The 13786-nt window shown below is 41.9% G+C and overlaps 1 protein-coding gene across 9 annotated transcripts in view; it reads left to right on the top strand.

The window, feature by feature from the left end:
• LOC135526520 (LIM and calponin homology domains-containing protein 1-like) overlaps positions 1-13786 on the top strand; it is a 146015-nt gene that overhangs the window by 126108 nt on the left and 6121 nt on the right. For 7 of the 9 annotated variants that reach the window (XM_064954971.1, XM_064954968.1, XM_064954976.1 and 4 more), the window contains 7 exons: positions 1578-1609; positions 2184-2306; positions 3612-3704; positions 4459-4623; positions 8765-8862; positions 8988-9158; positions 13589-13672. In XM_064954971.1, coding sequence (XP_064811043.1) covers positions 1578-1609; positions 2184-2306; positions 3612-3704; positions 4459-4623; positions 8765-8862; positions 8988-9158; positions 13589-13672 — 766 coding nt within the window. The remainder of the gene's footprint in view (positions 1-1577; positions 1610-2183; positions 2307-3611; positions 3705-4458; positions 4624-8764; positions 8863-8987; positions 9159-13588; positions 13673-13786) is intronic. The other 2 variants (XM_064954975.1, XM_064954974.1) reach the window with 1 other exon arrangement.

Genomic DNA, 13786 nt, shown 5'->3' with positions numbered 1-13786 from the left:
CTCACTGTTTAGTTGAGCTTGCCCGTAACCCTCTTTGGAGTTCACGTACTCATACATAGTACAGCGTTTCCCCATGGCTTCCCCGGAGGCTGGGTGACAGCACTGTAAACCTGTTTCCTCACTCTACTGGTTTTGTCATTTACTATTGGAGTCCTGTGGACTCTTATAATGCTGTAATTACTATAGTAACAATGTTAATACAACATTGCTACGTATAACTACAGTGTTACTAATGAACGGAATGTTTTCTTAAGATTTGAATCAGACAACTTTGTGTCGGAGGTAAAACAAATGGAAGCATCATTACAAATGTTTGGGAGAGTTGTTGTTAAACAGTCTGATGATTTAAAGTTGTTCAGGGGATGCAACACCTAAAAGTCCAGGCCCTGACAAAATAAGTGGACATGTGTTAAAGCACAGTGCTGAACCAATTGGCTGGTGTTTTTAGACATTTTCCAATCCTCACTCGATCAGCAGCACGTGCCAGTATTGTGGAAAAACTCAATAATTATACCCATTCCTAAAGCATCTTATCCCTATGTGCAACATCTATCAGAGGTCAGAATATAGAGGTTGTAGAGGAATACAAATACCTCGGTGTCCTCTTGGACAATAAGCTTTAGTGGAGTAAATGGTCAGACCTGATCTACAAAAAGAGCAAACAGAGACTGTCCTTTCTCAAAAAGCTGGGATCTTTCAATGTACACTATACTGACTCTGTTTTACAAATCTTTCATTGAGAGTATTTAAACTTGTTGTATTGTTTGTTGGTTTGGTAATGCCACTGTCAGCCAGAGAAATATACTGAGAAGTATTATCACTACAGCAAGCAAGGTACTTGGAGTCAAACAGACAGGCCTGGATGAGATCTTTAAGATCAGGGCCCTCCCTCCTTAAGGCTCACAAAATCATTTTAGACCCAAGCCACCCCCTGTACCCAGACTCTGAACGACTCCCCTCTGGGCGCAGGCATAGGACACCCCTCAGCAGGAAAAACAGAACCAAACAATAATTTGTGCCAGGTGTGATATCCCTCCTAAATAGCTTGGGCTAATGTTCCTATCAACTCAGTAAGACCAGCAGGCTAGTCTTTAAAAAAAAAAAAAAATGTTTTTATTGGTATGTAACTGTTATATAAGTTGCATTGTCAATTTTGTTTTGTATTTAAACAACACTTTAAATGTGTACATGACACTGCAACAAAATTGAAAGTAAGAGTTTTAAATCAATAAGAGAAACTTCTTGTAAAGTGTTAAAGAATTGTTGAATGTAGATCTTTAGTGTACTTTTGCACAGGAAACTGGAATTGTTAGCCACTCAGTAATGACAAATACCACACAGCTTGTAGCTTTTCAGCAACTCAATATTCACCTCCATACCTTCTCACCGAGATTTGTTCCCTGCCACCTTTCGCTTCATTCCCTCATTCCTTTACCTGACATTCATTATTTAAATAGCTTTTGCGTTCACACAGACAGTGTAATGACTAAAAAGTTCACTCCGCATCAGTTCCTGTGTTTTGAACGATGTTTGTTTTCTAACCGACTACCTTTTTCACTGTTATCTCTATTTCATAGAGGGGGCAGAGCAGGAGCGTGGTACAGCAGCGGTGAGTCCATTCTAACTGTTCCATCTGCTATAATCTTTCCTGGTAGAGTTCTAAAGGGGGTTTTTACTAGTTCTCATCTGGTTGAGACAAAAAAAATGGTGTCAATACCATCCCAAATGCATTGGATACAATGCATCTTAACAGACAATCCAGGGTTTGTTCATTTGGGCACACAGTAACAAAACCGTGAAACCAAAACTTTTCTTATTGGGCAAGTTCATTATTGGCTCTCCGTTTCACTCTATTTCAGAGCGTGTTTTCCGTTTTGTCCTCTGAGATCCATTTGTTGTTTTTCTAATATATTTAGGACCTCCCTAAAACCCAATGCTTGATAGGTTGAGCCAATGAACAATGACCAATCAGATGAGGATTATGTACAAAGTGCCCAGCCTTGCTCTTCATCCCCTCATCTCTTGCTCTTTTCTCTCTCCTTTAGTAGGACACCTTTGGCTAGCATGGACATAGTGCTGTTGTAGATCAACTGTCTCCTCTCTTCCCTTTCTGTGGATGTGTGTGTACTTTGGTTTATGAATATGTGGGTCGGCGTGTGTGCGCTCTGGGTGGGCTCTATCAGGTCACTCAGGTGTCATCCCCGGTAGTGGCCCAGGCTAAGCGGGGTGACCGCTGGTCTTGGGACCCAAATGAGGAGCGAAAGCGTCAGGAAAGGTGGCAGCAAGAGCAGGAGCGCATGCTTCAGGTAGAGTTAAGCTACTAAAGACCCAAAAGCTAGGCCTGATTTAGCATGCTGCAAAATACTAAATAACAAAAGCTAGGCCTGATTTAGCATGCTGCTATATACTCATTAAGAAAAGCTAGGCCTGAGTTAGCATACGGCTAATAATATGTTAACAAAAGGCCAGAGTTAGCATGCTAAAGCTAGGCCTGAGTTAGCATGATGCCCTATTGACTTTAGCTAAAGATAGGCCTGAATAAGCCTACTGATTACTGAATCTATGGTCTGCAGCACCAGTTACATTTACCCAAAGCAGGTGCTAACTTTCTGTTAGCTTGCAGACACATTTTAATTAACCACAATCCTGCTTAGTCATCTGCCTGCTCTGAGTCTGAAGTCAACCCCCAATGTGCTACTCACTGCTGTGCACACAGTGGCCACACAGCGGCAGCATTGCACAATAAAAGCTGTGTGCTATGGCATGACCTGCGTGTCTCACACACTCGCCAGAGCCCCAAATCGTCCGCCAGTCAACTTCGCTCTCCTCCTCTACCTACCCTTCATAGGGTGTCTCAATACTCCAAATAGCCTTGTTTTCTTCATCCTCACCTAACCTATATTCTCAGATCTATAAATCTACAGATGAAGGTGCGAAGAAAAGAAAGCCATTTTAGACTATTGAGATCCACCCACAGGGTTTGCTTTGCTGATGCATGAACCCTTGTCACCTTAGACTCTTGAACCACCTTGTCAGTGCATGGTGTGTCTGTTTCTTTGGTTGGCAGCTTTTTTAATGTATTTTCTCTCTTTTACAACCCTCAACATACACGCATGCTATGTTTGTGTATGACCACTTTTTCCCTGTCACATGATTGGCTCATGCTTCTCAATGGTACTTAATATAGACCTGAACGAACACAATATATTTATTTTAGATGAAATCCAATGTTAATGGATAGTTCATTCGAAATCTAAGTTAATCAGATGTTTTCATATTTCAAAAGGAGTCTGAAGTTGAGTCTTCCACATTTCACACCATCTTTCAAGGAAAAATACACATTTTGTTCATTAGTTCCTTGTTGATTCAGTCCCAACATGTTTTGCATGTCAGCAGTCAAGTTTTGAAGACATTGGATTTTCATGAAGCAAAGTGTCATGAGCCATCATCATGTTTTAGGGAGAGCGATAAGTACTTTGTTAGTTACTAAAACACGAAAAGTGGCAAATCCCAATATGCTTTATGGCCAGGTATGGCCCAATAGGCATCTTTTCTGACCATCCATGTCATCGATGACGAATGTGTGCCATCTCTCGTTGCCATGGTAATAGGAGAAGTACCAGCATGAGCAGGAGAAGCTGAAACAGGAGTGGGAGAGAGCGCAAAGAGAGGTGGAAGACGAGGAGAGGAGATACCATGAGGAGGTGTGTTGAGTGTGTGTGTGCGAATATGAAAGTGGCTGCTGAATGAATACAAATCCCAATTTCCCCCTCCCTCCCTATTTCTCCCCCTCCCTCCCTATTTCTCCCCCTCCCTCCCTATTTCTCCCCCTCCCTCACTATTTCTCTCCCTCCCTCCCTATTTCTCCCCCTCCCTCCCTATTTCTCCCCCTCCCTTCCTATTTCTCCCCCTCCCTTCCTATTTCTCCCCCTCCCTCCCTATTTCTCCCCCTCCCTTCCTATTTCTCCCCCTCCCTTCCTATTTCTCCCCCTCCCTCCCTATTTCTCCCCCTCCCTCACTATTTCTCTCCCTCCCTCACTATTTCTCTCCCTCCCTCCCTATTTCTCTCCCTCCCTCCCTATTTCTCCCCCTCCCTTCCTATTTCTCCCCCTCCCTTCCTATTTCTCCCCCTCCCTATTTCTCCCCCTCCCTCCCTATTTCTCCCCCTCCCTCCCTATTTCTCCCCCTCCCTTCCTATTTCTCCCCCTCCCTTCCTATTTCTCCCCCTCCCTTCCTATTTCTGCCCCTCCCTTCCTATTTCTCTCCCTCCCTTCCTATTTCTCTCCCTCCCTCACTATTTCTCTCCCTCCCTCACTATTTCTCTCCCTCCCTCACTATTTCTCTCCCTCCCTCACTATTTCTCTCTCCCTCACTATTTATTTCCCTCCCTCCCTGCCTATTTCTCTCCCTACCTACCTCTTTCTCCCGCTTTTCCTCATTCCCTCCCTTTTTCCACAGGAGCGAAGGATACTTGAGGAGACTGTGGCCCCTCTGACCCCCCTCTCCTCCACCCTGCCCTCGCCCATCCGGGGGGACACCCCCGCGCCTATGGACCCCCAGGACACCATCGTCCGTTCGCTGGCCGACTGGGAACGCAAGCAGGAGCTGCTGGAGAGACAGGGGGTGAGAGAAGAAGTTATATTGGGTTACCTTTCAAATTAAAATAACGTGTTGTAAATATGTATATGCAATGCATTCAGAAAGTATTCAGACCCCTCGACTTTTTCCACATTTTGTTACGTTACAGCATTATTCTAAAATTGATTAAATCGTTTTTTCCCCCTCGTCAATCTACATACAATACCCCATAATGGCAAAGCAAAAACAGTTTTTTAGATTTATTAAGAATGTAAAACTAAAATATCACATTTACATAAGTATTCAGACCTTTTACTCAGTACTTTGTTGAAGCACCTTTGGCAGAGATTACAGCCTCAAGTCTTCTTGTGTACGACGCTAAAAGCTTGGCACACCTGTATTTGGGAAGTTTATCCCATTCCTCTCTACAGATCCTCACAAGCTCTGCCAGGTTGGATGGGGTGCGTTGCTGCTATTTTCAGGTCTCTCGAGATGTTCTATCATGTGAGAACTGTATCTGGGCTCTGGCTTGGCAACTCAAGGACATTCAGAAACCTGTCCCGAAGCCTTTCCTGCTTTGTCTTGGCTGTGTGCTTAGGGTCGTTGTCCTGTTGTAAGGTGACCCTTCGCCCGAGTCTGAGAACCTGTTCCAGAGCGCTCAGGATCTCTCTGTACTTTTCGCCGTTCATCTTTGCCTCGATCCTGACTAGTCTCGCAGTCCATGCCACTGCAAAACATTCCCACAGCAATATGCTGCCGCCTCCATGCTTCACCGGAGGAATGGTGAAAGGTTTCCTCCTCCTCCTTGGCATTCAGGCCAAAGAGTTCAATCTTGGTTTCATGAGACCAGAGAATCTTGTTTATCATGGTCTGAGAGTCTTTAGGTGTCTTTTGGCAAACTCCAAGCGGGCTGTAATGTGCATTTTATTGAAGAATGTCTTCTGTCTGGCCACTCTACCAAAAAGGCTTGATGGGGGGGAGCAGAGATGGTTTGTTGTGGAAATATTTGTCAATCATATTTCACAAATACTGGAGCATGTGGGTTTAATAGACTTTTTATTACTTCATAATAAAAGCCGAGCTACATCATAAAGACAACTGCCTTCCAGCCTTGGCACACATGTTTTATACATTTGTCCTTCTTACGTCATACTCATAGTAACTCATCTTAATGGCTTATCACCTCTGGCATTTAGCCACACATTTATCATATTGCCTTAACATTAGGACATGCAACCTGTTGAGTCACAGAAATAGTTTAATGCGTGTAGGACCATAGCAACTAGAGGTCGACCGATAATGATTTTTCAATACCGATACCGATTATTGGAAGACCAAAAAAGCTGATACTGATTAATTGGTCAATTATTTTTTATAAATAAACAATTATTTTTATATATTTTTTCTATTTGTAATAATGACAATTACAACAATACTGAATGAACATTTATTTTTACTTAATATAATACATCAATAAAATCAATTTAGCCTCAAATAAAAAATGAAACGTGTTCAATTTGGTTTTAAATAATGCAAAAACAAAGTGTTGGAGAAGAAAGTAAAAGTGCAATATATGCTATGTAAGAAAGTTAACGTTTAAGTTCCTTGCTCAGAACATGAGAACATATGAAAGCTGGTGGTTACTTTTTAACATGAGTCTTCAATATTCCCAGGTAAGAAGTTTTAGGTTGTAGTTATTATAGGACTATTTCCCTCTATACCATTTGTATTTCATTAACCTTTGATTATTGGATGTTCTTATAGGCACTTTAGTATTGCCAGTGTAACAGTATAGCTTCCGTCCCTCTCCTCGCTCCTCCCTGGGCTCGAACCAGGAACACAACGACAACAGCCACCCTCAAAGCAGCATTTCCCATGCAGAGCATGGGGAACAACCACTCCAAGGCTCAGAGCGAGTGACGTTTGAAACGCTATTAGCACGCGCTAACTAGCTAGCCATTTCACTTCGGTTACACCAGCCTCATCTCGGGAGTTGATAGGCTTGAAGTCATAAACAACGCAATGCTTGACGCACAATGAAGAGCTGCTGGCAAAACGCCAGAAAGTGCTGTTTGAATGAATGTTTACGCGCCTGCTTCTGCCTACCACCGCTCAGTCAGATACTTAGATACTTGTATGCTCAGTCAGATTATATGCAACGCAGGACACACTAGATAATATCTAGTAATATCATCAACCATGTGTAGTTAACTAGTGATTATGATTGATTGATTTGTTTTTTATAAGATATGTTTAACTAGCTAGCAATTTGCCTTGGCTTACTGCATTCGCGTAACAGGCAGTCTCCTTGTGGAGTGCAACGAGAGAGAGGCAGGTCGTTATTGCGTTGGACTAGATAACTGTAAGGTTGCAAGATTGGGTTCCCCGAGCTGACAAGGTGAAAATCTGTTGTTCTGCCCCTGGATGAGGCAGTTAACCCACCGTTCCTAGGCCGTCATTGAAAATAAGAATGTGTTCTGAACTGACTTGCCTAGTTAAATAAAGGTTAAATAAAGGTGTAAAAAAAATAATTTACAAATCTGCAAAATCGGTGTACCGATTTCCGATTGTTATGAAAATTAGGGTCTGATTTCAAGTTAATTGGCCATTCCGATGAATTGGTCAACTTATAGCAACAGACCTTGGCACTCTACAGGAATAACCAATAGATGTTATCCTGCTGACTCTTCTGAAAGGGGAACCCCTGTTCCAGAAAAGACCCAAGGGGTGTAACCATAGTTGGCCATAACAAGAATAACCACGTGCATGTCTAATGATGTCCAATGACCTAGAGCACAAATACTTACACTAGTTTTGCTGGCTCCTTCTGAAATATATAATTGCCACGTATGCACTGAAAATTCACAATAAAGGTTCTCCCATCTCCACAGAGGAACTCTAGAGCTCTGTTAGTGACCATTGGGTTCTTGATCACCTCCCTGACCAAGGCCCTTCTCCCCTGATTGCCCAGTTTGGCCGGGCGGCCAGCTCATGGAAGTCTTGTTGGTTACAAACTATTTCCATTTAAGAATGATGGTCACTGTGTTCTTGGGGACCTACAATGCAGCAGAAATGTTTCGGTACCCTTTGTTAACTCGAAATGACACAACAAGGTTCCAGTTCAACAACGTTTATTAAACTGTATTAGCACACTACGTCTTTTGGAGTTCTTTAGCAGCCAGCTCCTCTAGCCACTAAATGTGCTTTTGGCACTATTCCAGTTAAGGATTCTTTAACGGTACACGCCTACCTTGTTGAGGCATTTCTTTGACTTCCTCAAATACTCAATTTTTACTCCAATTACTGAGCTTGTCTAGCTTCACTTAGTCAAATGACACATCCTTTGTTTCAAGTGCATAGATTTTCCATTGGTTCAATCCTGAGATTATCGACAACTGACCGGTCAGCTGACCCTGTTGTACCAGAAAGTGTAGCTGGTTCAGAGTACTGCAAATTGTACCAGTTTGGTGTTTTCCTTTGTCTTTTCCTGCTCCTCCAATGACTGTTTCTGTATGTGGAATAACACTTTCTTTGTCCATGTATTTAAGTGTGTCCAGTTTTCAGACTGCAACAACCATGTTGTCTTAACACGTGGCTGTTGAATGTTTTCCTCATTTGAACGCTCAACAGTATTACCTGTGGCATGGTTGAAGGTGTCTGCTCCATTTCCTGTCAGTTTCAGTGTCCATGTCATTGGATATGACATCTGGTTGGTGTGTGTCTGTTAATGTGTCCTTTTTGTCATTTTCATTAGGAGGCTGATTCTCAGCAACAGCCCCTCTATCTTGTTGATCATTTACTTTCCTCAATCTTGAGTGATGCACAATGGTGTCTCCGTGCCTCACAAATATCACCACACCATCTTGGCCAATGACTACTCCCGGTCCTTTCCACTCTTTTGAAGTACACTGTCCAGTCTCGTACTTCTCATCAGTGGGTCAAAGCTGTTTACGCAGAGCCCTGCAAGTTCTCTCTGAGCATATCTCAACACCGTTAAAAGGCACTCGACTCAGTGTAGGGACGTGGACTTCACTAATAAAGTGAAATTGTGAACTAACAGTTTTTAATTTATTAAATGGCTAATATGACCACAGTTAAGTAAGGCAGTGGGTTTTGTGATTTGGTGGATTTTAGGGTGATTGTAACTAACCCTTTGAACCTGTCTTCATCTCTCTTCATCCACCAGGGGAACACCGAGAGAGTGGTATGGAAAGGACAAGATAACGACAGGAGTAGTGACATCAGCACAGCGTCCAGAGATGAGAGTCTGAAAACAGCAGTCAGGTCAGTCTGAGAGCGTGTGTGTGTGGCCTTGAACTCTACAATGGTCATGAGAATAATGACTTTCTATATAATGCCATTAATGAAATGGAAATTAATTATGCATTTAATCAATCAATCATCAACAGCTCAATCAGCCAGAACAGCAGTCAGGCAGACAAGCTGACACCGAGTTTGCAGAATGGTCAGAGAGCACCACCCACCATGGCCGTTCCCCAGCCCCCCAACAAGAAACAAAATACAGAGGTCTTACTAGACTGCACCAAACCCAGCCAGCGGGCGCCCTCTCGGGACAGGAGGTATGTGCAGTGTCGGAACTAGAATTTTATACATTGGGTGGCCAAGTCTACTTTAGGCGGTCCATAGACCATGACAGAAAATGAGTGTGTCACCCTAACCTGGCATCTAAGGAGCATGAATGAATCCTATGATTGCTGATTAGAGGTAGAAGTGATAATTCACATAACCCGTTCTTCAATGTGGTAGATAGTGTGGTCCAAAAGGATTACTTCACTAGAATTCTTTAATATACTATGACTAGTCAGTGTCTCTACCTCGGAACTGCAGCTCAATTTCTCTCTCACTCACACACACACAAACATACTGTACTCACATACTGGAGAGACTTGGGTCACTCTGTTTTCATGAATATAGAATCTGGGTCTATAAGTGTTGCACATCCAAAATATTTTAAGGAAATAAAGCTCAAGCACCAAGGAGATAAGATGGTGTTTGTGTGTTACATAAATTGCATAGTTTATGTACAAAAATGTACACAATGCAATTTGACATACCAGGTATCTAGCAGAAACAGACTTGAAAAATAAAAATAATTTTGCTGCCAATCAATATTACAAACTTACAGTAGTGTGTGTGTGTGTGTGTGTGTGTATTAACTAATAGCAAAGAGAAGTTTTGGAATTGGCCTAATCAAGACCAAATTAAATCTGTGTGACATAATACCCTTTGGCTTTATCATTTTGAATGTCCGTGTACTAGCTAGTACACAGTGTAGGTTTTAATCATGACCAGAGGGACCTCCTAAGTGTCAAATTATCCTAGGTAGATTTAAAAACAGCCTAATTCTGCGGTTCTGCTGAGAACTGGCTAAATGTTTCACAAACTCATCCATGTTGAGGGAGCATGCCCTCCTTGACTCAACACTGAGGATTCCGAGGTGACTTAACCTGTCATCAACCATTGTTGTCCTAAGGTGGGTTTTAATCAGTTTTAAAGCTGAGAAGCTTTTAACAACAGAAATCTTACAAAGTCGAAAAAGCTCATGGAAAGCCTCTTTTTTTAAGATTCTAGAAACACAACAAAGTCGGAGAGTAGACAGTCTGTCCCTTCCACTTTTCTCTCTTATCAAGAAGCCGCTTGGTTTGATGTCCTCTAAATCTGACTCAAAGGTCGGAACAAAGGCAAACAGGCTCCTCATTCAAGAATGATGTAGTCTTTGGGTTGAGAGACTGAACCCCTTGCATTCTCACAATTCTTCTCTGCAGCTCAGCTGTGAGTCTATCAAGCACCTGATAAAAGATATCTCTTTGGAAGCTCTCGCCATCACTTTGGTCACTGTTTTTCTGTCCTACAGTGCTCATCATCGATGAGTCGTGGGCTCTTAAGCTTGTTTTTAGGCTGTCTTTGACACACTGTTTATCCATTTATTTTGCAGTGCTCTGCAATCTCTTCAACCACTTTACATAGTTCTCCAAAGTAACCCTCACTTCTGTAGTCCTGTAATGTGTCTGTAAAGGCACCTACTAGATCCACAGCCCTTGGTAGATTAAGAGCGCTTGATTGGAACATGTCATATGGCATCACCGAGCACTTTACAAAAGGTAACCCTAAGGTAAAAGCCCTATGAAATGTAAATCTGAGTAAGAAGGTCCCTTGCCTCCACTAATCTATCAACACTATTTTTAAGTGTGATATCCTGTAGCACTCTCAGAACTGCTGGTAGCCTGTCCCTCAGATTACGGCATGCCATGTATCTGCATGCCCACCTTACATCCCTCTCTGTAGTTCTCTGGGCTGCTGTGGATACAGCTCTTTCTGAACTGCAAGCCACTTGAGATGAACGTACGAGCCAGATACAAAGTTATAAAGCTTCTGCAGGAGAGTAAAACAGTTAACTGCCTCAGGCACTGATTTTACATCATTGACAAGAACCAAATTCAAACAATGTGCATTAGAGTGCACATAAAATGCAACTCTTGCACTGTTTTTAATCCGTGCAGACACACCAGAATGCTTTCCACTCATGACGGGTGCACCGTCATAGCCTTACCCCACAAGATTATTTATGTTTTTCAAGGCAATAGCCAGATCATCATTTTTATGAGACCTGCTGCATCTAAGTGTTCAGCTGACTGAAAGTGTAAAAAGCTTTCGTGGATGGCAGTTGTAATAGTACCTCACAACTAAAGACATTTGTTATTTTTTCTTTTAAATCTTTGGTTTCATCTACAATTACACTTAAAAACTTCACTTTCTTTTACTTCTCTTTTTATTCCACTTTGTACCGTCTCAGCTCAGCCCTCAAGAAATTTGTTCTGGATTTGGTGGCTTGTGTACTTAGCATTGCCACATGCATTCATCCTTTTATTTATGAGAGGGTCATGCTTTGCTGTTTCTTTAAGATTGTCAAACCATTACCCTTGTTAATGACCTCTGCACTATATTTTGAGTGGCAGTTAATAGGCGCACATCTGCAATTGTTTTAATGTAAGTACCATTTTCCTCCACTTTTCCTGTCCTCATTTATGACGTCTAACATTGAGTTGCTGTCAATAGCCCTTTTATGATGATTCCAAGCATACATGGTATTGATATGATGCTCTGCCTTCGAATGGAGCTTAAACCCTGGATCTTTAAACAGTGCCTTTTTCCAGTTACAAAATACCTGACTGTGATGTGAAGGCAGATTCAGGTCTATTGGGCAGAGAAACTCCTACAGGCGAAACAAGTCGAATCTTGACTTACAGAATATTCAAGCCACAAATTGTCCTTATACCAGGAGCTGTTGACAGCCCTTTTCCTAGTACCATGCTGAGTTCTGGGAAATGTTTTCAATCACGGCTGTACAGGAACCATTCTCTGGATCTTGAAATGTCTGAAATACACGTTAAATAAAGTCTTTATGGAAATGTATAATTAAGGGATCCACAAGATTAGATGCTAACAGCTGCAAACTAAAATGTGTAGTTTAAAGTATAGGCCTGGCCTAACATTGGGTCCTTTTGGAACAGAAGTCTATCTCCCTTTTGTTTTCATGTTTAATTGAACCTATGCAAAATAAGACAGTGTATGGTTACATCTAAGCATCCAATTTCCCACATTTTAGTCCAATCTTAATCTTAATTACAAATCTCCTTTATCATAACTGTATCTTAAAATCAACTACCAGCCTAAGTTACTAGTTAGATCATGGCCAGGACTACTCTGCAGTAAGTAACTTCGCTATCTATCATTTCTTACACCTTTACGATAGTCTGTTTGCTATCTGCAAATTGTGGTAGTCTTTTGAGTAACGCTAACAGATTGATAATTGTTAGTTTTGAGTTCAAGTACGAAAATCTGAGTTAATGGATTTCAAATTGCTGAATGTTAACTTGCTCAACACTGACAGCTGTAGCCTACTAGTTACCCCACATTAGCTAAACATTCGTATACTGTAACTTACTGCACTGTATATGAGTGTATTACTAGCACATATGTAAACATAATGTTAGGAACCGATCTCTTATCTGATTAACTGTCTGTTAATGTTAGGCCTTTGGCTCCATTGACTGACACAGCGACTAAACTTTCGTAAAAGTTGATTAGGAAATCTAAACCCGATGCTAAACTTTAAAACTTACTTCAAATATGAGGCTTTCGTCAATCGCGAAAAGAGCTTGTGGAGCTGTGAAAATATTCTCTCTTCTGTATGTTCTTCTTATTCTTCTGTATCTCGCCACCAACGTTAATATTCTCTCATCCTCGATTTGAAAAATGCGCCCCCGAACGTTAACATAAAATGCTTCTTTCAGCAAAATGTGAAATGAGATGTCAATCAGCATCAAAGTGCCAGTAGCGAATATGCAGAGCCAGAGGGGTGTCCGGGGTGGCCAATCAGATGTCAGGGGTGTTCAGTGCCACCCCGGACACCCCTCTGGCTCTGCATATGTGCGGGTGAGAAGAGATTAGGGGTGAGGGGAACGTTGTGTTCATGTGTGGGTTTGAGTTTGTTCTATCATTCACAAGCCAATATTCACTATGTTATGCAGAGGGCTTTCTCTTTTAGTTATTAATGCTTCTCCACATCTTCCATCACGGACATGCCTTTTACTCAGATGGCCCGTAGGTGGCCCCGTAAGTAATCTATGTTGCCTCACTGTCAAGATGAGGCTTTATAGAGAAATGACAACAGAGGTGTTATATTTAGGAATTTACAAAAAAGTCCCCTGATTTTATAGTTCAACCAATTAAAACAGATTCTTATTTGTGGTTCAAGAGAGTAAGAACCCATATTTGTAAACCTACTGCTTATAGTAGGAATTTGTGAAATGCCGCTGTATTGCACACTGTATGGTCCACATAATTGGTAGCAACGTTGTATTTTCACCTATAGAACCTTAAATATTGTTTGTTCGGCTCATATAGTTTTGATTGGTCCAATTCATACTAAAGGTTTCAATCATGTCCATGTTGCTAGGCAGGCCTTCATGTTGCTTTTCATCTTCAGGTGTGGCTCCATTGAATCCATGGGGCCCAGTCCATCAAACTCACCCACCACATGCCCATCTGACATGCCTCAATCTCCAAACAGGTACAGCCATCAGAGGGCGCCAAACTCAGCTCCTTGAGGCCACTCACTGCTGCTTTTGTCATCTGTTATATTGAGAAGGATATTGAACTTGCTGAAAGTACAAGGTTTGATCTG

This window comes from Oncorhynchus masou, chromosome 32 (assembly GCF_036934945.1).
Source record: "Oncorhynchus masou masou isolate Uvic2021 chromosome 32, UVic_Omas_1.1, whole genome shotgun sequence".
In the NCBI taxonomy this organism is placed as follows: domain Eukaryota; kingdom Metazoa; phylum Chordata; class Actinopteri; order Salmoniformes; family Salmonidae; genus Oncorhynchus; species Oncorhynchus masou.
The sequence above is the reverse complement of the archived record's forward strand: the minus strand, read 5'-3'. Positions and strand labels throughout refer to the sequence as shown.